At 47.6% G+C, this 24,486-nt stretch overlaps 2 protein-coding genes and 1 long non-coding RNA gene across 7 annotated transcripts in view; 1 reads left to right on the forward strand and 2 right to left on the reverse strand.

Annotated features, from left to right (window-relative positions):
* MRPS31 (mitochondrial ribosomal protein S31) overlaps positions 1–1,183 on the reverse strand; it is a 58,132-nt gene extending 56,949 nt beyond the window's left edge. For both annotated transcript variants that reach the window (XM_074021890.1, XM_074021889.1), the window contains exon 1: positions 234–1,183. In XM_074021890.1, coding sequence (XP_073877991.1) covers positions 234–1,024 — 791 coding nt within the window. In that variant the 5' untranslated portion in view covers positions 1,025–1,183. The remainder of the gene's footprint in view (positions 1–233) is intronic.
* SLC25A15 (solute carrier family 25 member 15) lies at positions 514–24,043 on the forward strand. 4 transcript variants are annotated; one of them, XM_045377268.2, is made up of 7 exons: positions 514–566; positions 4,021–4,144; positions 10,581–10,839; positions 16,411–16,548; positions 18,875–19,044; positions 20,007–20,165; positions 21,119–24,043. In XM_045377268.2, exons 2-7 carry the CDS (start codon positions 4,090–4,092, stop codon positions 21,241–21,243), a joined length of 906 nt encoding a protein of 301 aa, XP_045233203.2. In that variant the 5' UTR covers positions 514–566; positions 4,021–4,089; the 3' UTR covers positions 21,244–24,043. The 4 variants fall into 4 exon arrangements, with proteins under 4 accessions (XP_045233203.2, XP_045233204.2, XP_073877994.1 ...); XM_065533168.2 differs by lacking the exon at positions 514–566 and adding an exon at positions 658–2,371; XM_045377269.2 differs by lacking the exon at positions 16,411–16,548.
* LOC141408969 (uncharacterized) lies at positions 9,803–16,493 on the reverse strand. Its single transcript, XR_012426862.1, has 2 exons — positions 16,323–16,493; positions 9,803–12,021 (listed from the first exon to the last, which is right to left on the reverse strand). It is a non-coding gene; the product is annotated as an uncharacterized lncRNA (long non-coding RNA).
* Positions 24,044–24,486: the final 443 nt, after the last annotated feature.

Below are 24,486 nucleotides of genomic sequence, written 5' to 3' on the forward strand. Positions count from 1 at the left end.
GCCTTGAATCCCGAGTATAATTTTGTACTCAAATATAATTTATAAATATGGCCTTAGCCTCCCAACAACGTCAAAGCAGCTAAAAAGTCAGTCCTCCCAACCACTGACATTCCCAGCCCCCAGCCCTCAGTCCCAGCCCAGCAGGCTAACTAGGGTCCGGTCGCAGAGAGGGTCTCAGGGATCCCAGAGGCGGGAAAGTCTCCGGAGGCGCAGGCCCCGGTCTCCAGCTTCACCAGGGTCGGCCGCAGCGCCACACCGGGTCGCTGGCTGGGCTGTGCGCGCCGCGGCCCCACGCCCACTTCCGCTTCCCGTGCTGGGGGCTGTGGCAGGGCCGGTAGGCGGTGGCGGCTCCGGGTCCCGGCCTGGGCGCGGCCCTGCGCAGCCCGTCCCCCAGCCGCAGGGGCGCTCCTGAGCTGAGCGGGGCCGCCGCCCGGGCTGCCTGCGCGGAGGGCGGGGCGGAGGGCCGGCCGTGGCCGACGTGGGTGTTAAGTGGCCGCCCCAGCCGGCGACCCGGAGCCGAGAGCGGCGGCAGAGCCTGAGCGGGACGCGGCCACGCCGGCGCGGCGGTGAGCGCAGCCCGGCCTGGCGCCTGCAGCGGCAGGGAGCGCGCCAGGCGGAGGGAGCGGGGCGCGGGGCGGGCCTCGGTGTCCGGGCGGCGTGACCTTCCCGGGCGGCGGGGGAAGCAGCCAGCGTAGCCGCACACGTGCCGTGGAACCCAGAGAATCTCGGGGTCGTCGGCCTCCTTCCCGCAGTGCCCACCTAGTGGGAACTTTTGTCCTTCTTTGCCCGCAAGTCGTGTCATTTGGCTGCGGGGCTCCGCACCCCCGGGGCGCCAGTGCTGGGCAGCACAGAGCCGCTTCTGAATGGAGACTTGCAGGCTGTCCAGGAGTGGGCGGCTGGGCAGCGGCGGCGAGCGTTTAGGGCCGGGCAGAGAAAGTTGGAAGTCGTCTCCCTGACCTGTTCCTTGCGAGGCCCGGGAAGACACGCGCCTGGCTGGGTCCTTGGCGGCAAAACTGATTGGCATCTCCACGCTTTACCTAAAGCCCGGGCTCTGGGGACTGGATGGCGAGCTGGCCAGCGGCTCATGCCGCCCCAGCTTTAGCGAGAAGCCAGGATCTTCCCGCAGCGGTTCATGTTCGCTCGTGGAAAATGCAGCCTCATCTACTGACTCTCCCTCCCATCCAAAAACAAAACAAAACAAAACAAAAAGTTAATTTCCCCAAGGGTGGAGAAAAATGGGTGGTTGGCACTGTTGTTCCTCAGTCGCACCCTGTTGTAATTTGAGAGAGGGGTCAAAGGCGCTGAAAAGATTCTTTTTTCTATTCCAAGTGCTACAGCAAGCTCATAAATCAATTTTAATTCATGGTGAAGTCTTGCCTTCTCCAAGCCCTGTGTCTTCTCCAAGCCAGAGCTACACATAATGTGAATTAGTTGCCCACTCCTTCTGAGTGAATCTGTTAGTACCCGTCATCGTTTTCTATCCTAATAATTCTAGTGGCTATTTGTAGAATTTATTTATTTGTTTATTTTTTTGAGATGGAGTTTCACTCTTGTTGCCCAGCCTGGAGTGCAATGGGGGCGATCTGGGCTCACTGCAACCTCCGCCTCCTGGGTTCAAGCTATTCTCCTCCCTCAAACTCCCTAGTAGCTGGGATTATAGGCATGGCCCAGTACGCCAAGCTAATTTTGTATTTTTAATAGAGACGGGGTTTCTCCGTGTGATCAGGCTGGTCTCGAACTCCCGACCTCAGGTGATCCGCCCGCTTTGGCCTCCCAAAGTGCTGGGATTACAGGTGTGAGCCACTGTGCCCGGCCTATTTGTAGAATTTAATGTGTTTAAGTTTGGCCCACCTAACAGGGTTTAATTCATATGGACAGACAGAGTGTGATGTGATGTGACTTTCCTTCAAAGTTAAGAGAGAAGTGTCTGTGCCAAAAGAAATAAGCGCATTGAGGTTTATCTGGGAGGCCACATTGGATTTGCCTCTGTCTGTCTTCTCAGTTGCCCCGGTTTTTTTCTTTCCCTAAAATACAGGGTTGGGTGTTTTGTGTTGCCTTTGGCCAGGTTGAAATACTCAGATTAAGTGTTGGTTTGTAGGCACAGGCCTGAAAGGACAGGACTTTGAACTGAATCCTCTGTCACTGACAGTTGGGTGGCTTTGGTTGACCTTGCCTTGCTCCAGGCCTTAGTTTGCCTTCTGGGAAGGGATTAGGACCCTGATAAACTTTTTTAAAAATGTTTTTTTGAGATGGAATCTCGCTCTGTTGCCCAGGCTGAAGTGCAGTGCCACAATCTCAGCTCACTGCAACCTCCGCCTCCCGAGTTCAAGTGATTCTTCTGCCTCAGCCTCCCGAGTAGCTGGAACTACAGGTGTGCACCACCATGCCGGGGTCATTTTTATATTTTAAGTAGAGAGGGGGTTTCACCATATTCGTCAGGCTGGTCTCAAACTCCTGACCTCGTGATCCGCCCACCTCGGCTGGCCCAAAGTGCTGGGATTACAGGCGTGAGCCACCGCACCTGGCCAGGACCCTGATAAAGTTTTTTAGGAAGATACCAGATGGCCGCCACCTTTTCAGCCTAGTAAATGGTCCTGTCTCTTCAGATCTATCAACAGCGTATAATCAGTGTCTTGCACTTCTTAGTTGCTTTATTAAGTAATGTGCTGTTGTTGCCACTGGTTTTAAATTTTTTGTAAATAAAGGAAAATTATTGAAGTCTGGTCATTGGCAAAATGCTTCAAGAGGTTTAAACAACTTCTCCGCAGCCAGTGTTTCCTGTTGACGTTCAGGGTGACATTGGTGTTAGGAGGGCACTTGGTGTTCATCTCTGATCCAGCACGATGGGTCATACGGCTCCTCAATGTGATGAGGAATAAGTTGTTCCTTATTATTTGCAAATAAGTTACTGGCACGGTTTGAAAGTTATACAGGATTGGTTGTTGAGTTGGATATTTTAGTCAACGTTTATTAAGCCCACGCCTCAACAGTGGTTGACTTTTGTCTTAAGGGAGAGAAAGAAATTCTCTTTTTCCCAAATATCCAAGGCTCCAACCCAAACATACTGAATCAAGATTTCCAGAAGAAAGTCCTGGCAATTTGGATATTTAATAAGTACTCCAGGTGATCAAGCGGATTTGGACACAACGGGCCAGGTGTTGTATCTCAAAGTGTGAGTTTGTGGACTGGCATTGTCCGCCTCACTTGGGAGCTCATCAAAACAGGCAGAATCTCTGGTCCTGGCCAAGGCTACTGAAACAGAAGCTGCGTTTTATTTAGCAAGGCCCCCCAGGTGACCCTTGCGCACGTTTACATTTGAAGGGCTAGTGGACTGTGGTGACAGGAAGATGTGTGTGACAGGAAAGTGCTTGTGCAGGGCCTTGTTCTAAGAGCACGTGATGCTTGTGCACAGTGGGGCGTCCCATCAGTCTGATGTGGCTATTTGTGACTACGTTTGTTTTACAATATTTTTATTATTCACCTTGTACAGATGAGGACTCCCAGCTGTAGAGGCTGAAGGAGCCACGCTGCAGGTAGAGCAGGCATTCACCGAGGCGTATGTGATCCAGGGTGCAGCTCCCAGCCTTGGCCACCTGCGTGTTCCTTTCCAGACCTACTGTCTTGTGAGATCCCCTTAGGCACCCAGCACAGGCTGCTGTCTGAATTTAGAACTGAGCCTGTTCAACTGCTGGCTCAACGTAGGCCTCTAAAAAAACGAGTCGGATGCGGTTTGGTACTGTGATTGGCTTACTTATTTGGTGTTCATTTTTTCAGTTTTCAGAAAGGTCACTTGAAGTGCTGCTGGTGGCTGTAGCATTGATACGCAGGGGAGGTTTTTGATCTGTGAGTTTTCCAGGGGGCAGTTGCTAAGCGGCACTGATACCTTGAGCCCCTTTCCTTTGGAACGATGTGGAGCCCAGTTCATGGTTCCCAGAAGTTTGGGTTCCGTCATTTGGCTGCAGGCCTAGAGAACAGGATGCTGCAGACTTGGACTAATGGTGAACTCTTGCCTCCCTGCAGGGATATGTGGTGCCTGTCATAAGCTCCAGAGAGTTGCCTTCCACAAGACCAGCAGAAGAGTGGGCAAACATGAAGTCCAATCCGGCTATCCAGGCTGCTATTGACCTCACGGCGGGGGCTGCAGGTACAGTCATGTGCCTTATCACATGTTTCTGTCGGTGATGGACGGCGTAGCTGGTGGTGGTCCCATGAGATTATACTACCGTATTTTTGCTATACCTTTTCTGTGTTTAGGTACATTTAGATGCACAAATGCCACTGTGTTATAGTTGCCTACAGCATCCCGTACAGTAACATGCTGTACAGGTGTGTGGCCTAGGAGCCACAGGCCATACGGTCTAGCCTAGGTGTGGAGTAGGCTATGCCATCTCGAGTAGGGTGTGTATGCTCAGTGATAGCACAATGCTGAAGCTGTGTGATGACGCGTATTTCAGAACGTGTCCCAGTCATTAGCAATGCCTAACTGTAGTCCCAGAGAAAACCCAGTTCTCTGTATTCCTCAGCTACCCTGTAAATGAGATCAGATGAAAGTGGTATGAAAATATTACCTCTCTCCTTCCAGAAGCGACGTGCTTTACCTTTGGGATGAATCCATTTGATGGAAGTATAGTATTGGTCAGAGCGTGGCAGAAGGTAGAGGAGTGTCCATTATTGTTAACACCTTGTGAGTCAGGGTGAGGGGTGGAATGTGCCCAGTACAGCTGGAAAACAGCTCAGAGGTGAAGCCGCTTGTCCATTGTCACCTGGCTGGGATATGCAGGTGACATGGTTCTTCACTTCAAGCCTGACAGTCTTCAGAGCCCTTGTAGTGCAAAAATAACACCATAGCATCTCCTGGGAAATACCACTTACTGTCCCTGCTAGTGTTGGGAAAGAAAGGAGGACACTTTTAGAAATGTCTTTAAAAGGCTGGGCGCAGTGGCTCACGCCTGTGATCCTAGCATTTTAGGAGGCCGAGGCAGGCAGATCACCTGAGGTCAGGAGTTCAAGACCAGCCTGACCAACATGGAGAAACCACATCTCTTCTAAAAATACAAAATTAGCCAGGTGTGGTGGTGGGTGCCTGTAATCCCAGCTACCTGGGAGGCTGAGGCAGGAGAATCGCTTGAACCCGGGAGGCGGAGGTTGTGGTGAGCCGAGATCACACCATTGCACTCCAGCCTGGGCAATGAGAGGGAAACTCCGTCTCAAAAAAAAAAAGACATGTCTTTGAAAATGAGATTGATAACGGACTGTGTCTCAGAGCTGTGAAAGAAGTTGTGGGATTTGCTGGGAATGTCAGCTAACCTGAGCCCAGGGACCTAAACCCAAGAGCCTGAGGCTCCCCCAGCACGGGGAGGTGCTGCCTGTGATAAGGGGGTAGTGCTGGCATCGTGCAGGCTCCTCCTTAGAAAGATCAGCTTGAACCTGCAAGAAGAGCAGGACCCTCAGGCTGAGGCACAGGCAGAATGGGAAGGGCGTGGTGGTAATTTGGTTCTCCAGAGTCCAGAAGTAGGAGGAGCAGCTGGAATGCCGATTGTCCAAAGGGAAACCCCGGACTACCCTGGCCTCCCACAAGATTCTCGTAGTAGTTGCAGCTCCCTGGAGTGGGGAGGCCAGAGGGCGTGTTGTCCAGTGCCGTCCTTCTCCAGCACACCCCACCCCACCACCAGCAGATGAGTATAGTCATGAGTGTGGCCACCTCATCAGTCATTTGCTCCATTGTGAAAAAGAAATTGTTCAGGGAAGAGCAAACTGTTTTCCCATGAGCCAAAGGTCGGCCAAGGTATGCTAATGAGGAGGACTGGAGAGAGCGCGTCACTGACACTAATGAGGAGCACTGGGCAAGGGTACTTCTCCCAGGGCAGAACCCACAAGGCGCGTCCCGGCCCCAGATGCCCGGGGAACTGAAGGCTGGTGGGGGTCTGCCCAGTAGTCTCTTGCCCACTGTGTGCCTTTAGGCTACAGCCTCCTGGGCCCCGGGCCCCCTCCCCTCCCCCATGGCACACTGGGGAGGATGCTGACCCTGAGAATGGTGCAACCATCTGCCTGCCCCTGGCCGCCTGTCACCAGCAAGTGAATGCTCCTGGGCTCAGTTCTGTGTCTGCAGTAGGAGGGTGTTTAGCCACATGTAGTCTCAGCTTTTGACATTTTATGTCTTTCAGTCAATCTGTCAAAGATCTAGAACCTATGGTGATAGAATTTAAAAGTCTACCTTTTCCTATTTATGTGCATACAGGTATTTGGGTACCATATTTATAACTTACCGTTAGTTTGAAAGATAGAAATTGCAACAGTATGGTTGGGAGGCTGGTATGTAAGGCATCTGCTGGTGGGCATGTTTTGAACACGTATTGGTCCCTTATGTGTACTGACACACTGTCCCCATCACTGTTGGACAGGTATTTCTCCCTGTGCTGGCGACACAGAGATGCCCCTCACTGAGGTAGAGCTGCGATGGGCAGTCTAATTTCTGAGGACAACGAAGCCCATTCCTGGGGGGATGGGATGGGGAAGAGGAGGGAGACTTGGTCTTTAGGTTGGGGCCTGGGCAGAGGAGGTGCCCATCAGTGACACAAAAACCTCTGTTCTGCTGTGAGGCCCATGGGATGCAAATGGAAAGCAGATTCCCACTTTAGAGGATCGTGGAGTCTTTGAGTGCTGGAGCTAGAGCGACCTTTAGACATTGTTGGCTCCAGTGCTCGTTGAGTATGTAGAAAAAGGCCCACGAGGAGCAGTAGATTTGTTCAAGGTTATGCAACAAGATGGTGCGAAGACAGGGCAGGACCGAGGTCCCTGGGTCCGTTGTCTGGTGGTGGTGCCGTCTCTGTTTTAGTACTCCGTAATGCGTCTGCAGCACACTGGAGGGGAGGGTGAGTTTGGAGCCTTTGGGCCCTGACTTTCTGGATGTGGAACTTGCTGGGCTTTGGGATTTTTCTGCCAGCCATTGGATAGGAGCAGAGGACCTGTAGTGTTTTGTGGCAGAGGTCACCCATGGAAGCGATCTGACTGTAAGCACACAGCCAGCTGCTGCCCGAGGTGATGTGGATAGAGCTTAAATGTGTTGTGGTGTGTATTTCTTCTTTTCCTTTTAAACAAAGTTTTCCCCGCCACACAGGTTTTCAGCCAGCTCATCTAGTCTAAAGTGCTGGGAAGTTCTCATTTCCCTATCTGCAATGGCTGTAAGAGATCTAGGTCCCTAATCAGCTAGGACGAAGGAGGATTTCAAGAACTTAGTTAGGTAATCAGATAATTATTGAAATGGGGGCACGTGGATCCCAAAAGTTAAATAGTCTTGGAGGGAAACTTGGTACCACTTTAAGAGTTAGTCATTCAGCAGCTCTAAAACAATGCAGTCACTACTTTGACTACTGTTGCAGTGTAGCTTGTTTGGCGTAGTTGGGGAATGTGGCATTTCAGATCATTGAAGTTTATCTTCTCAAATGCCAAAATTAAAAACAACCCCAAACCTGTTTTGATTGGAGTTTCTTGAAAATGATATACCTCCCTGCCCTGTTAAACCTTTACGGATGGCCTCCAGAGGGGATTGAGGGCCTCACCTCTGCTCAGGTGGACCTGTCCTGTCGTGTGAGTCTGCTTCTCTCTTCCCACCTCTCTGCCTTCTTCAGAGCTGTCCCTTCCCTGAGACACTGCCCCTGCCCGGATAGATTTCCTCTGTATCTCAAGATTTAGTGATTCTGCCGGGCGCGGTGGCTCACGCCTGTAATCCCAGCACTTTGGGAGGCCGAGGCGGGCGGATCACAAGGTCAGGAGATCGAGACCACGGTGAAACCCCGTCTCTACTAAAAATACAAAAAATTAGCCGGGCGCGGTTGTGGGCGCCTGTAGTCCCAGCTACTCGGGAGGCTGAGGCAGGAGAATGGCGTGAACCCGGGAGGCGGAGCTTGCAGTGAGCCGAGATCGCGCCACTGCACTCCAGCCCGGGCGACAGAGCGAGACTCCGTCTCAAAAAAAAAAAAAAAAAAAAAAAAAAAAAAAAAAGATTTAGTGATTCTATGTCAAGGACTGAAAATCCAAACCACCACCCTTGGTAAAGTGTTAGGTACGACATAGTCTGAGTGCCTTTCCTGCGGAATAAGGTGCTTGGCTGGCCACCACACCGCCTAAAGAATGTTGTTATTTGTCTTTTAAGGAGAATAAGATCAGAAGTCTGACTTCTAGGCAAGTGGAGAAATATAATATTTATTCATGGCTTTATGGACTTGATAGATCTTTAAGAACCTACTAGGTGTCAGGCTCCGTGGTTGGTACTGGTGTTAGAACAGTCTTCTCTCACTTGAGGGCACCGTGAGCGCCATGACCGTGTCATTTGCGGTAAATTACACAGGAAGTTAGCTTACCCTCGCAGAGGACGGGAGACAGTTGTCCTAGCATTTGTACATTCATTAGCCTCCCCCTTCTCCCTGTTGGAAATGTAACTATCCCAGCTATATAGCAAATGTGTATTCTAGTAACCTGTGATGCCTGAACTGTTCAAGATGATCAACTTCAAAGATGAATGTGCTGAATTAAATGCTTTATGGCTAGATGCAGCTTATCTGCATCTAGGCTCTCTGAATTACACTCCCACTTAAAACATTCTGTCACCTCTTCTCTTGGAATAATTAAATTATTTTAATGTCATTCAGATATCTTTTTATCCTAGCCCAGCAGTACCTGGGAGAGAATGACTCAGGATTAATCATGGTAAAATCATATTAACTTATATTCCACTAATTCAGAATTGGGGATTATTTGGCAGTTAAAGGCAGAAGTGTGTCATTCCTCTCCTGGAAGAAATGAACAGTAACGATGGGCTCACACAGATCATATTGCTTGTTGTTTAAAAAAGAGATCAAAAGCTGGGCGCAGTGGCTCACGCCTGTAATCCCAGCACTTTGGGAGGCCGAGGCAGGCAGATCACGAGGTCAGGAGATCGAGACCATCCTGGCAAACACAGTGAAACCCCGTCTCTACTGAAAATACAAAAAAATTAGCTGGGCATGGTAGCGGGCGTCTGTAGTCCCAGCTTCTCGGGAGGCTGAGGCAGGAGAATGACGTGAACCCAGGAGGCGGCAGAGCTTGCAGTGAGCAGAAATCGTGCCACTGCACTCCAGCCTGGGCGACAGAGCGAGACTCCGTCTCAAAAAAAAAGAGATCAAGTGGTTTTCAGACTCTTTGGAAGTGTTGGCTTATTTGCCAATAAATAATTGAGAATTATTCTTAATGTCCCTTCCCCCAACTCCACTTTCCAGAGTTTAGGTGGAATAACTATGTATAATGTCAAAGTCAGGAAGTTGCATTTGTCAGATATTTTCTGTAAGCCTTCTTTTGCATTTTGATGAAGGTTTAAGAGCTCCTCTCAGGTCCAGGAGGAGATGGTAAATGCTAACCACTGGGAGTTCCCACGACACCAACCCTGCTACAGGGTGTGGGGATGTGGTAGGGTGGTTACAGTTCATTCCTTTTCTGCTGTTTAGAATTTTTATTAAAATGATTTCACGTGGCTGGGCATGGTGGCTCATGCCTCCCAGCATTTTGGGAGGCCGAGGCAGGAGGATCATTTGAGGCCAGGAGTTCGAGACCAACCTTGGCAACATGGTGAAACCCCCATCTCTATGAAAAGTACAAAAATTAGTCAGGTGTGGTGGCGGGCACCTATAATCCCAGCTACTCGGGAAGCTGAGGCACAGGAATTCCTTGAACCTGGGAGGTGGAGGTTGCAGTGAGCTGAGATTGCACCACTGCACTCCAGCCTGGGTGACAGAGCAAGATACCATCTCAAAAAAAAAAAAAAAAATTATTTTGTGCAATGTAGACTTTGCTGTATTTAATATTCTTATAAAAGTATATAAATAAAGGATTTAAGCTAAGCATAAATAAATTTCAGTCCATTCTCTAAATACACGTTATTAATCGGTAGAGCTCAAATTAAAGAGGTTTTTCTATAGAATGAAATATTTAGCTCTTTGGGGATTAATTAGCCAGACTCCTTGTTTCCTTTCTGTGGTGCCGGGTCTGATCAGTCCCACTGGGCGTTAGGCAAAGTGAGTGATGAAGTCTTCCCACGTTTCCCCTCCCTTTCTGGGGTTTCCGTTTCACACACACACAGTAGCCACTGGTTACTAACCACTTACGTAACTGGTGCTGTGCTAAGCCTGTCTCCTCCATTTTTATTTAATCCTCATGCTAACCCTATGAGGTGGCATGGATGAGGAGCTGAGGCTCAGAAGTTACGTGGCTTGTCCAGGATCTCGCAGCAAAGCCGTAGTCCCTCTGACCCTATTGCTCAGGCTCCTACATGCTCACTGCACTGCTGCATCCTCTGCCTGCCACTGTTGAGCACATGTCTGTCTCTCTCCCCTGCCTGGCATGAGCTCCTTCAGGGTGCGACTTAGATGCCAGGCACATCAAGGGCCTGCTATAAATCGTTTGCTGGACATGGCTGGAAGGTTTTGGAGGAAAAGAGGTTGAAATGAACTGAAGCAGGGGTAAGTTCTGGGGTAGGCTGCCTGTGCCTTCTTTCCATAGATAATGGAAATGTAGCCTCATACTAGAGCAGTCATCTGTCCTGATTCCAGGGGGCACAGCGTGTGTACTGACCGGGCAGCCCTTTGACACGATGAAAGTGAAGATGCAGACGTTCCCTGACCTGTACCGGGGCCTCACGGACTGCTGCCTGAAGACTTACTCCCAGGTGGGCTTCCGTGGCTTCTACAAGGGGACCAGCCCAGCACTAATCGCCAACATCGCTGAGAACTCAGTCCTGTTCATGTGCTATGGCTTCTGCCAGCAGGTGGTGCGGAAAGTGGCTGGACTGGACAAGCAGGCAAAGCTGAGGTGAGTCAAGGACACACGCTTTGTTTTATTTTTAAAAACCCCACAAAACTGGGAAGGCATGGTGGCTCATGCCTGTAATCCCAGCACTTTGGGAGGCAAAGGCAGGAGAATGGCTTGAGGCTAAGACTTCAAAACCAGCCTGGGCAACATAGCAAGATCCCCATCTCTACAAAAAATAAAAATTAAAAAACATCTACTGTTGTAGGGTCACAATTTTACTGATGCCTTATGTGGAAGAACATTTCTTTTTAAAAAAATAACTGCTTTCCTTTTATTTATGAAGTTATACATTGTCATCATATAAAACTTTTATTTATGATTGTCATCATGTAAAACTTGGAAACCACATATGCACGTCACAGAGGAGACCTGCTCGTCATCCACCACTGAGAACGAACCGCCCTGCGGTTTCAGTTTTCTCCAGTAGAATGCTGTTCAAATGCAGCTGGCGGTGCTACCTGTCGTCAGCAGACATGCTGCACTAAAACTGTAGATGCCGCTTATGATCCACGTTTTAGCTTTTCTTTCATTAGCAAAAAGCAGAGTATTGGAAGAGGTTGTCTGAGCCAGATGAGTTGGAGGAGTTTTAGGAAGGGTCGGAAATGTTTGCAAAGATGCAAGGGAACCCACCTTTCACTGTCCGGATCTTCCCAAAACATCAGACTTCGCCTCGTTCTTGGTCTTGCCTTGGGTATTTATTATATAGAGGCTAAAGAGAATTCGGAAACCACTGGGATGTTTAGCTATCCCTGCTTTGAACGCTGATTTCATTTTATACCACTTAAAATTATTATATAAGCTTCAAGATTGCAAAGGGCAGTCTTAGTTATTTCAGTAGGAGTTTGAAACCTGATTGCAGCTGCAGGTCCCACACAACTGAATTCGGTTCCTTGTGCACAGCAGTGTTCTCTGGAGGTGCCTGGAGGTCTGAAGGTATGCCCTTTTCTAGGCAGGAATTCCACCATGATGAGTAGAGCTCAAGGCTTGGGACTGGATACGATTGCCCAAGAAGACAGTGTAGACAGCGAGGAGGGCTGAGCATGAATGAGATGAGCCTCCAGCACAGAAAGGGCAGGCAGGAGGGCAGTAAAGAAACAAGCAGGGCACAGACCAGGAGAGTGTGGCGTGCCACGATGGAGACTGAACAGAAGCAAAAACCACAGACGACTGTAGTTTTGTTCCCTGTTGAGGGAGAGACACTCTATTAGAGAAGACCTGGACTTCAGTTCAGTTCAGTTTCCTTAGCAAAGGACAAAATGGGGAGGGAAGACAGGGAAACAGTAAGCAGCCACGTGAGATTCTGGAGAAGACCTGTGTCTTCTGAGCAAAGCAGCCCCTCCAGCCGCAGGACAGACAGTGACTTCTGTCTTGCATGAGCGAAACCACTGGGGATCTGGCCCTGCCTGCCCCTCCACTTTCTTGCTTCCTTAGCCTGTGAACAAAGTGAAGGACAGGTAAGAGCGTATTGCTTTTCTGCTGAGAACAATCTAATACCTTACAGCTGCATTTCCCCACACTACTTTCAGAACATTGAATTGCTGGGTGTCCTTAAGAAAGAGTTGGGAAATTACGTCACAGTGTCTCTCTCATGAAGAATCACTCTGGGTACATTTATTTCATGTAGTGTATGTGTTATTTAGTTCATTAAAGATGCTTAAAGCTGGGCATAGTGGCTCACGCCTGTAGTCCCAGCACTTTGAGAGGCTTAGGTGGGCAGATTACTTGAGCCCAGGAGTTTGAGACCAACCTGAGCAACATGGCAAAACCCCATCTCTACAAAAAATACAAAACTTAGCTGAGTGTGGTAGCACACGTCTGTGGTCCCAGCTACTGGGGAGGCTGAGGTGGGAGGATTGCTTGAGCTCAGGAGGCAGAGGTTGCAGTGAGATGACACCACCGCACTCCAGCCTGGGCAACAGAGCGAGACCCTGTCTCTCAAAAAAAGAAAAGATGCTTAGTTGTTTTGCAGTAAAGAAACCATCCTGATGAACGTCGTCTAATCCAGTGCTCATCTTTTTTGAGCTTGGGCCTTTTTTTTCTTTTTCCATTCTGAGGAACAGTGTTTGCTGGTTACCTGTTGGGGAAATGCTCTCTTAGAGTCTGCAAAGCTCTGACATGTGTATCATGTCTCCATAGCCCTCACCGTGATCCTGTGAGAAGAGCAAGGCAGATGTTCTCTCTGTTAGGGATGGAGGAACTAAGGTGCCGATATTGACATGCGCAAGGTCACCCCGCTAAGGCCTTGGACTTGTGTCCTCTGAGCTCCTGCCCAGTCTCCTTTCCATCAGACCACGGTTGGGGATCTGGAATGTTTTATAAGGGCCAGTTCTAGAGAGAAGATTAATCAGGAGCAGTGAAAGGAAAGAACTGCTTGTGAGAGCCTGTGGTGAATTTCTGCAATCACACTGTAAATATTTGTCTGTTCCCGGTTTCAGCATGACCCAGAGCGTTGTTCCGCTTTGACGTTTTGCTGGACAGGGTCTTACACAGCAGGAGGGCTCAGGTCCATGTTTGTTGAATATATGACAAACGGATGATTCTTACAAAATCCCATCCTATACTTACTACCATTTCAATTCCAGTTCTGCACATTCGTACTCCATGCAGAACCAGGGGCCCGTGCACCTCCTCCTGTGCACTAGTCGATGAAAGTATGTATCGGAAAGCCAAAGTCCACTGCATATCTGATTTGACCGTGTCCTTGCACTATAAGAATGTGCTTGGTGTTCCTTCAGATGTCTGAGCCATTATTATATCTTCAACTCAATAGACTTCTACATTTATTGACGGCCACCTTTGTCCTGGCAAACTTGGCAGACCGTGGTTAATGCTCCTAATTGACTATTGCCTGTCAGCAGGTTAACAGAGAGTCCCTGAGGGAGGCCAACTGTGGATCTGCAGGCTGACTGAAAGACAGCAGAAACCATTTTAAGCTTTGGTTCTAACAAGCTGCTAAGGAGTGAAGTGGGGGAAAGGAGTGGACTGAACAGCACTGGATGGTTTCCACAAGCCATAAAAGCATGTGCAAGTACATTTGCGTACCTGGTTCTTCTTTGTTAATGGTTTTAGGCTTAATTCTCTAACATCAAAAGGAAGTCTGCACTGCAAGCAGTGTCTTCCTACTGAAAGAAAGCCCCACTCCAGGCCAAGTCTTCTGAAAGATTTGGGTGTATCAAAGGCCAGCTCAGCCTCTGGGAACCCCCCCTTGCATCTGGCCATGGCACAGAAGCTAGACCGCCAGGGACTAGCAAACCAGGGCCAAGACTAGCGCAGCCTTGATTTTATATTAATCTTTAACACTGGAAAAACTTTAGTGCCCCTGAATATGGTAGGTCCCTCTGTGCTTTTTTTTTTTTTTTTTTTTTTTTGAGAATGGAGTCTCACTCTGTTGCCAGGCTGGAGTGCAGTGGTGTGATCTTGACTCACTGCAACCTCTGCCTCCCGGGTTCAAGCAATTCTCCTGCCTCAGCCTCCCAAGTAGCTGGGACTACAGGTGCGCACTACCATGCCCACCTAATTTTTGTATTTTAGTAGAGATGAGGTTTCACCATGTTGGCCAGGATGGTCTTGATCTCTTGACCTCATGATCTGCCCACCTCGGCCTCCCAAAGTGCTGGGATTACAGGTGTGAGCCCCCGCGCCCGGCTCCGTCTGCGCTTTTGCTCACAGTTTGGAGAAAAATTGTTAGGGGATTCTCTCTCTACCTGGGTAGTTAGCTGAGGAGATTCCCACCCACCCTTGGGGGTTTTTGGAAATCTGTGAGGGCGATCTTGGCTGTCCAGTGAGAGCGCGATGCCAGCATTGAATGGGTGTCAGGGAACCAGTTCAGTCCTTCCTGCCCAATGAAGGATTGTCCCACCCCAAATGCCAGTCATGATCCTATGACGCAACACTCTTCCGGGGCTGGAAGGGACCTTCTATCCCGACTCCCGTGAACCATGAACTCGCAGAGAAGCCTTTCTTTTGAAACACTTCTCAGACTTTTCCCCATATTCATTTTTTTTTTTTTTTTGAAAGCGTCTCACTGTGTTGCCCAGGCTGGAGTGCAGTGGCATGATCTCGGCTCACTGCAACCTCCGTCTCCCTGGTTTAAGCGCTTCTTGTGCCTCAGCCACTGGGGTAGCTGGGATTACAGGCGTGCACCACCAGGCATGGCTAATTTTTAGTAGAGACAGGGTTTTGCCATGTTGGCCAGGCCTCAAGTGATCTGCCTGCCTTGGCCTCCCAAAGTGCTGGGGTTACAGGTGTGAGCCACACGCCTGGCCTCCCATATTCTTGAACTCTTACTGGATTCCAGTTTCACAACCCTGCTAGTGACCTTTGGCTGCTGGTACTAAATCCATACAGGAGGCGAATGTTTCTGTTTTTGTATTTGTGCATTCATCGCGCTGCCTAGTTTAGATTTCCAGTTCAGCCATTTCACCTAATACCATTGAGCTTGCAGACTTGTACTGGCTTCACCCACTCCCGTGGCACCATTTTACCCTCTTCTGTGTTGCTGAGGTGGTAGGTCATCAGCTGAACTGGAAAATCTTTTTGTGATGCAGCAACTTTTGGTTAAAATTTTTTCTGGCTTTTCATCTGTGGCAGTTACATTGCACATCTGGCTGCTCCAGGTTAGATTGTGGGTGTGTGGGGATAGTCTTAGAGCCTAGCTTTGTTTAAAACTTAGGGCAAATACACTGAAGTATTAATAGTGCGTGTTTTTCAGTGGGGGACTATGGGTAATGTTTTTCTCCTTGCCTTTGGGTTTTTTTGTGGAGTTTTATTTTGTTATGTTGCAATGTATCTTGGCTTTGGCTGCTGTAACAGAATACTACAGACTGAGTGACTAAAACAAACATTTCTCATAGTTCTAGGGGCTGAAAAGTCTAAGATCAAGGTTCCAGCAGATCTGGTGTCTGACGAGGGCTTGTTCTTAATTTGAACATAGCCATCTTCTCACTGTGTCCTCGTATGGCAGAGAGTGAGCGATCTCTCTGGCCTGTTCTTCTAAGGGACTAATCCCATCACAGTGGCCCTATCTTCATGACCTCATCTATACCTGACTATTCCCAAAGGCCCCATCTCCTAACACCATCACCTTGGGGGATCAAATTCAGTCCATAGCGCTGTGTGTAATCAAAAGAATATGGGTGTTGCAGTCAGGAAGACCTGGGTTCACATCTTAGCAAATAGTAGCTGTGTGACTGGCCACATTATCTCATCTCTAAGTGTCACTTCCCATAGGGAATTGGGGTGCTGCTATCTGCCTTACAGGGTTGTGGGATCCTTAGATGAAACAGCACATGCAAGTTTCCTTCCTTTCATCATTTTTTTAGACATGGAGGTCTCTCTTTGTTGCCCAAGCTGGAATGCAGTGGCTATTCACAGATGCAGTCATAGCACTGTAGCCTAGAACACATGGACTCAAGTGCTCTTCCCACCTCAGTCTCCTGAGTAGCTGAAATCACAGGTTCACGCCCTCACAGCCGGCTCCTTACCCTGCTTTATCACCAGAGTGCCCTCCGTGTGGTGGGCGCCGAAGGAATGAAGAAGCTGAGGGGTAACTGTCTGCTTGTGTGCTTTCAGTGATCTGCAGAATGCAGCTGCCGGTTCCTTCGCCTCTGCCTTTGCTGCACTGGTGCTCTGCCCCACGGAGCTCGTGAAGTGCCGGCTGCAGACCATGTATGAGATGGAGACATCAGGAAAGATAGCCAAAAGCCAGAAGTAAGCACCACTTGGGCACAAACGTCAGGTCTCTATGGCCCTAGTGAATTGGATGATTTCTCATTTTATATTGTACTAAAGTGGCAGATGTGGAAGCCGATTTATCTACTCAAAATATTGTTTCTAGAATGCTTTCCCCTATCAGTCAGAGATTTTCTGAAAGGATTGGCTGTGATTAGACCCACCACCCACTGCATAGAAAGTCTTAGACAGATATTTAATACCCCAGAACTGGAGAAACCAGGAGCTTACCACCCTTTTTGGCCTCTTGGAAACGTAAGGCGTGATCTTCAACCGTTTTTGGAGGTACATAGTGGGTGGCTTCTGAACTTTGCCTTAGACCTGAGCCTTCATAAGTGCCAATTTGGATTCTGAGATGAATATTTGATGCCCACTTCCAGGTTTCACATGGGTATTCAGGCTGATTGCCCCAGTTCCTAGAGGTAACTTTCCTTACCCCACTTATCCCCAGTCCTTCAAGTGTACCTGCAAATGGTCCAAGTTCTGAGAACATTAATCAATACTTTTATAAGCATAGCTACTCTTCAATGATTAAATCACTCTCTAGCTCACTCTTGAAAACACATTCCCATTATCCTCGGAGAGTGCTCTGTCATACACAATTTGATTTACTTGAATTGGAAAGCAATTTATTATCCTTATTAACTGCAAAACTTGCCTACTTATCTTGACATCTGGCCGAGTTCTGACCAAGGATATTGCTGTGGTTAACTCAAAGCCTATAAATCTGCTGGGAAAAAGCAGTAGATAAATTGACCATTTTCAGGGATCAGTCCCTACTCAGTGAGAATGGGGTTTGGAAGAGTGCCCTGCTTTCTACACCCCGAGACACATTACAACCAATTTGAATCTAATATTCATTGCGCAGAAGTCCAAGAGTGTAAGTCTTTAAAACTTTTTATTCAGATATACACATAGTATCATGAATGCACATGGAAGTCACAAGTATGCAGTTCTATATTTAGTGACACAATTTATGTGCCTTTGTAACCTGTGTCCAGATTAACAAATAGAACATTAACACCACCCAGGAAGCTGCCCTCATGTCCCTTGGAAGTAATTCAAGGTAATTAAAAGATAGTAATAGTTATATCCAAAGGACTTAGGCAGATCGACACCTTGAATTATCAGCTGACTTTGTATTTGAGGTCTAGCAGTGTTCACACAAAGCATATGGTATGGTAACTTGGGGCTAAGCCTCGGATTGGAAGGGAGGTTAATTGTGTTGAGCTGGATTACTTTTATTAAATTCCATGTAGCAGTGCCTTCTGAAGCTCTCAGAAGGAAAATAGTTATTAAACGTCTGTGGCCTTTATTACCTTGGGACTTGATCCTTTATCTATCCAAGCCAAGTCCCCTTCTTGCTGAGAACCAAGTGTGGAGAGAGGGATTCACTGAGTTGCACTGAGTGTGTGATTTCTTGGCCTGTTCTTAGCAGGGATAAACCCGCCCTGGTAGCCCCCCAGTATGAAGGGGAGTCAGACAAAAAGTGTTCTGTGTTCTGGCTGCTACAGGAGCAGGGCTGTGATCTGCTTAGAAGAAATTCTCCTGCATCCCTGGTGCTCTGAGAAATAAATTCTTGGTGCTTCTGCATAACAGGAGCTATAACTTTTTCTCAGAATTTGTCTTGCCTTCAAACAACATTTACTCCTTCACTCATTTCTCTGCACTAAAACAAAACAAATCCTATAAGCACCTGAACAGATTTCCCAAAAACACACCAGAAAGATTGAGGAAATAGGCCGGGCGCGGTGGCTCAAGCCTGTAATCCCAGCACTTTGGGAGGCCGAGACGGGCGGATCACGAGGTCAGGAGATCGAGACCATCCTGGCTAATATGGTGAAACCCCGTCTCTACTAAAAAATACAAAAAACTAGCCGGGCGAGGTGGTGGGCGCCTGTAGTCCCAGCTACTCGGGAGGCTGAGGCAGGAGAATGGCGTAAACCCGAGAGGCGGAGCTTGCAGTGAGCTGAGATCCGGCCACTGCACTCCAGCCTGGGCGACAAAGCGAGACTCCGTCTCAAAAAAAAAAAAAAAAAGAAAGATTGAGGAAATAGGAATCACGGCAATAAAGGACCGGGCAATAAAATGCCATTTTATGCTTGCTGAGTTTAGATAATTCCTTCCTGTAAATAAATTTCCTTCCCACAGAAGGATGCCTTTTAGTCTCAGTTCCTGGCTCTTCATTCAGAAAATCAGCTTCTTCCTTGCTAGTGCTTGACCAGATCTGTTAACTGGTTGCAAATGCCCTTGTCCTTTCTTCCTTCCCACCTGCCATAACCATGCTCTTTGTGTTTCCTCCCAGTACAGTGTGGTCTGTCATCAAAAGTATCCTTAGGAAGGATGGCCCCTTGGGCTTCTACCATGGACTCTCAAGCACTTTACTTCGAGAAGTACCGGGCTATTTCTTCTTCTTTGGTGGCTATGAACTGAGCCGGTCCTTTTTTGCATCAGGGAGATCAAAAGATGAACTAGGTAAATGTGTTTGCGTTGACAGCAGTGGGGTGTGATGGTGTTTGCTCCTTACAGGTGTGGTTTCTGTGGATTCTCTGCCCTTTGTGCTCTCCTCCCCACATTGGTGGCTGCATCTGGCACAGGGAAGCTTCTGGATGCCAGAAGGTAACATGGTGGCAGGCAGTTGATAGCACCCACCCTCCAGGCCTGATAATTTCCTTAGGACAGGGCCTGAAGCAGTACATCCCAAACTTTCTTACTGGAATAAAGTTTGTTAATTTTTCTGGATCTATATTAGGGGAGAAGTGACTTTCCCAATTGGGGAATCACCTATAAATAATCTTGAAATAAGCTTAAAACTTGGTCATCTTAATAGTGTTTTGAGAGCAGCAGAAACCATAGTTCTTTGTAGCTTATCATGTTTAGCTGGTTGGTTTAACTACACGCGATGTTTGGCTCACATAAGTGAGTTGTTCTTACCATCTCTCTCAGTGTGTGTTGAATCTATTCTGTGGTTAGTCAAGCTCCCAGACTTAACTGCTATGTTTAATAAAAACAATTTTGGCGTTTAATGGTAAAGGAAGAATCAGGGCTATTAAAATACTTAAGAGTGAGAAAGTTGAAAAAAGACGTAGATTGTGTTTGGCCTGTCTTCTCCCCACTGTAGGGGGTTGCCACTCAGCTGGAGGCCTGCTGGTTCATGTGGGCCAGCCCTCGATACCTCAGTGACCAAACTAAATATAACCCTCACTAGGGCTTCTTGTACTTGGCACGACCCAGGGGTAGACCTGGGCTACCAAACAAAACCTTGTGTTCTTAGAGCTTGGTAACAAGAGCTTTGACCGTTTCCTCAAAGAATTGTATTCTGCCGCATTAGCATTTTTATTTTCATCTACCTGCAGCCATTGCTACATTGACTTCTGGAAATGCCACATCAGCTGTTCTTGAGACAAAATTCCATTTGCTATTTTTTTTTTCTCTAGGCCCTGTCCCTTTGATGTTAAGTGGTGGAGTTGGTGGGATTTGCCTCTGGCTTGCGGTATACCCAGTGGATTGTATCAAATCCAGAATTCAAGTTCTTTCCATGTCTGGAAAACAGGCAGGATTTATGAGAACCTTTATAAATGTTGTGAAAAATGAAGGTGAGTAAATACCTGTTTCTCAAGCATCCATATACATGTTAAAATCTGAGATATGGGCCAGACGTGGTGGCTCATGCCTGTGATCCCAGCACTTTGGGAGGCCGAGGTGGGCAGATCACGAGGTCAGGAGATTGAGACCATCCTGGCTAACACGGTGAAACCCCATCTCTACTAAAAATACAAAAAAGATTAGCCGGGCGTGGTGGTGGGCACTTGTAATCCCAGCTACTAGGGAGGCTGAGGCAGAAGAATAGTGTGAACCCGGGAGGCGGAACTTGCAGTGAGCCGAGATCGCACCACTGCACGCCAGCCTGGGCGACAGAGCGAGACTCCGTCTCAAAAAAAAAAAAAAGAAAAAAAAAATCTGAGATATGAACTTCTCTGTTTTGATTGGAGAAAGAAAGAGGACAGTAACACAGAAACTCTGTGTCCCAAATAGAGCACAGATACCTTGTCTATTACTCATAGTAATCCTCCCTTAAATCTGTATAACAGGTAAAGTTTTACAAAGTATTTACACCTTCCTTCCTTATCTAATTCAATCTTCATAACCACCCTGGGCAGTACTAATAGTATAAACAGGTCTCCGGCTTCAAGGTTGGTGCTCCTGCCACTGCCCAGGTGAAGCTGCAGAGCTGCTGCCACCTCTGTCTCCATGGTTGCCTCTGTCTGGCCATCTCAGGCCTTAGCTCTGCCGCATCCATATACTAAGAGTGAACCAAGCATGGATTTGGGGTATGTTACCTGAGCATCAGTCAGTTTTGCCAGGAGACCTGATACTTGTCCTTGTTTCTGTTAGTCTATTTAGGGAAAGCTGGGAATGCATCCTTCCATGACTTGTGCTAGCACTGTTGTCTGGGTTTGCATATGTAAATATACCGGTGCTATGCAGCTGCGTGGGTGTCCCCAAAGGAGGGATTGTTGCAGTCTTTGATCGCCCTTTTATTTGCTAGGAATAACGGCCTTATATTCTGGACTGAAACCTACTATGATTCGAGCATTCCCTGCCAATGGAGCACTCTTTTTGGCCTATGAATATAGCAGGAAGTTGATGATGAACCAGTTGGAAGCATACTGAAGTGTCTTGGTGAGCCTGAGCCAAGCACAGGTGTTTGAGGACTACAGTTCATCTCAGGGTTTCTTGGAGTACAAGACCAGTGTGAAGTTATTCTGATTTCTTGGGAATTTTGCTTTTTGTCTTCCTTTCTACCCTACATCTTAAACTTTATGGAAGAACCTCTATTTTGCATCATATTGTTTCTGCCCATAATCGTACTGAAATAGAAAAGTCACCTCACTTGCTCTTGGTAAAATATAGAGTGGTCAGTAGCCTTATGCGCCTAATTCAAAAGGCAGAATATAGTTCCTACAACCTCCACTTGTACATGCAATTTGGACATTATGTGTTGAGGGAAACACAGTTTGGTTCCATGTTTATTTCAAATATCAGAAAAACCCAGAGGTGATCATTTCTCATGAAGATGCTTATAAATGGTTGCTTAACCCATTCTAGATGTAGGGTCTGCTTAATGGGTATACTTTTCTAAGTGGTTGATTATTATTATTATTTTTTTGATATGGAGTCTCACTCTGTCACCCAGGCTGGAGTGCAGTGGCATGATCTCAGTTCACTGCAACCTCTGCCTCCTGGGTTCAAGCAATTCTCTCACCTCAGCCTCCCGAGTAGCTGGGATTACAGGTGCGCGCCACCATGCCCAGCTAATTTTTTTTGGTATTTTTTGTAGAGACGAGGTTTCATGTTGTCCAGGCTGGTCTCGAACTCTTTACCTCAAGTGATTTGCCCACCTCGGCCTCCCAAAGTGCTAGGATTACTGGTGTGAGCCACCATGCCTAGCCAGTGGTTGAATTTTTTAAAAAGTGTTCATGGGGTACTTGAAAACGAAAATATTCTTCTAGATTTGTAAGACAGTATACCTGCATACTGGTGTGGCTTCCACACTTGAGTAAAAGCTTCAGAGTAGGCATCCTAGATTTCCCCAAGATGCTGTACTCTTAAAAGAGTGCCATTCATTTTCTTGGTGGGATCATATTCCACACTGACTATATTGCTGGGGGTGGCCCAGAGGGTCAGGCCTTTGGGAAATAGCACGGCCTTTACCAGCTTCCCTTCTCTCCCCAAGAACTTCCCCTCTTGGACTTTAGATTGAGGAAGGGGCTGAGTGGTAGGCAGTGCCGCTGTGCTTTGATGAAGACCCACGTGGCTGGCAACAGCTCTTACCTTTTGTCTCTGGGTCCTGGCCTGGGTAGGATTCCTGGGTGTTCTGTTGGCTCATTTGGGGCCATCAGTCCACTTTGGACCACTCACTGTCTGCTCTGCCTCCACCAATCGGAAACCCTTCCAAGGAACAGTGAGAGCCAAAGCCAAGAGAAGCCTTCCTCCCTATTTGGTGATTGTGTGACCGTGGGTAAAATCCTCTCTCAGAACTAGAAAGAACTCAGTGCTTTTACTCTATAGTGAGTAATGTCAGGGCTGACCCATCCTGAAGTCTATCTTGCCATGCTTTTACAGCGTTGGAGGCTTCTCCATTTGGTACTGGCAGTCAGCAAGTCTTAATGATGACTGTATATGGGATATGAGTTTATAAAGCAATGCAACATAAGCAATTGTAGGCCAGGCGCGGTGGCTCACGCCTATAATCTTAGCACTTTGGGAGGCTGAGGTGGGTGGATCACAAGGTCAGGAGTTCGAGAACAGCCTGACCAACATGGCGAAACCCCATCTCTACTAAAAATACAAAAATAAGCTGGGCGTGGTGGCGTGCGCCTGTAATCCCAGCTACTCAGGAGACTGAGGCAGGAGAATCACTTGAACCCGGGAGGCAGAGGTTGCAGTGAACTGAGATTGTACCACTGCACTGCAGCCTGGGTGACACAGCGAGACTTTGTCTCAAAAAAAAAAAGAAAAAGAAAAGCAATTATACTTAACCATGCCATATATATGTGTTCACTGACCACAAATTCACTGACCAACCAACCAAACTCCACACTTCATCTGATCCCCCACAGACTTGGGGATGGACAGCTGTTCTTTGGCTATATGGTATAAGAGGGTCATTCTTGTCACTACTAAAGTTAACCTCATCATTTTGTGCTGCTCCAAGACCAGCAGGGTATCTTCCAGTAAAGTGTTCCTAAGCAGCCTGTATACTGAGTGCAAGCAGGCTAACAATTTGAGTAGGAGTCCATACCATGTATGTGTTTCTGTCAGCAGAATGTACATGTTGTACAAAACCTCCAGGTTCCTTAAGCTTTTTGCTGTCCATGAATCCTCTGTGGCAACTGTCGTCATGGAGCCAGAAGCCAGAGGGTCAGGGATATGAGGGACTGACAAACAGCAGGGGACATCTGGGGAGGAGATCCCTGTCATGTCTCTTGTGCCACAGGGCTATTGTGGCTGGTCTTCCATTTGCTTTTTCTTTCTTTAAGTAAAAACCATTTTTCTACTTTGCTTTTCTCTCCATACTTAAATGGTCAGTAGCTACTGAGTGGTGCTTTATCTGAATAGGCCTGGATTGAAGCAAAATATAAATGGGACTGGCTTTCCACAGGAAGTAAACTGCTTGAGAGCCCACAGTCCCCTGCTCAGTGCCCAGAAACAAGTCAGTCATCCCTGTTGGCAGTAAATCTTCCCACAGGCTGTCCATTAGAGATTTAACTATAGATCTTCAATAGAAAGAGTCTGAGGCAAGTGGGAGTGAGGAATGGAAGCTTAGGTTGGGAGAATTTTTTTTCATTCTGTTTGCTTAATTCAGAGTCCCGTTTGTGGTATTTCATATCTGTACTCCAGGCAGAAATATAACTTGAAAATACTGTGTCTAAAGACATTTCAGTGTTCTATCATTAAATTATTTACTTAATATTTGAGTCTGATGAATTTCATTGAAGTTCTTTACATCCATGTTAGGAACCAACTGTCAGGAATGTTAAAGAGTTATGTGTAGTAGTGTTTCAAGGCAGCGGTTTTACTGCAACAAGCATTGTATTCAGTCAGCAAGACACCTGATGTAACTTCACTATAGGTGACAACAATATTTCTATGCACTGAAGTTATGGAACTTGGCTCACCAGAATTACTTTCTCCCTCCACCTCTTTTTATCCCTCTATTTTAAAAAATAGTTAAACTGTCTCCTCTTAAGTTTTGGATGATTCCATTCCAAGTTACTAAATTCTACTTAAGAAAACACGTATCTGAAGTGCCAAGATGGCTGACTAGAAGCAGCTAGTGTGCGCAGCTCCCACAAGAGGAGACAGAGTGGTGAGTGAACACGAGCTCTTCAGGTTGGTCATCCAGCAGGTTGT

Source organism: Macaca fascicularis, chromosome 17, assembly GCF_037993035.2.
Source record: "Macaca fascicularis isolate 582-1 chromosome 17, T2T-MFA8v1.1".
NCBI classification, from domain to species: domain Eukaryota; kingdom Metazoa; phylum Chordata; class Mammalia; order Primates; family Cercopithecidae; genus Macaca; species Macaca fascicularis.

Bases quoted from the DNA above. Each gene is read 5' to 3' on its own strand.
- SLC25A15 (XM_045377268.2), top strand. From the start codon at position 4,090: ATGAAGTCCAATCCGGCTATCCAGGCTGCTATTGACCTCACGGCGGGG. The intron at 10,840-16,410 runs GTGAGTCAAGGA...GTGTGCTTTCAG, and splicing joins GACAAGCAGGCAAAGCTGAG to TGATCTGCAGAATGCAGCTG. The intron at 19,045-20,006 runs GTAAATGTGTTT...TTTTTTCTCTAG, and splicing joins GAGATCAAAAGATGAACTAG to GCCCTGTCCCTTTGATGTTA.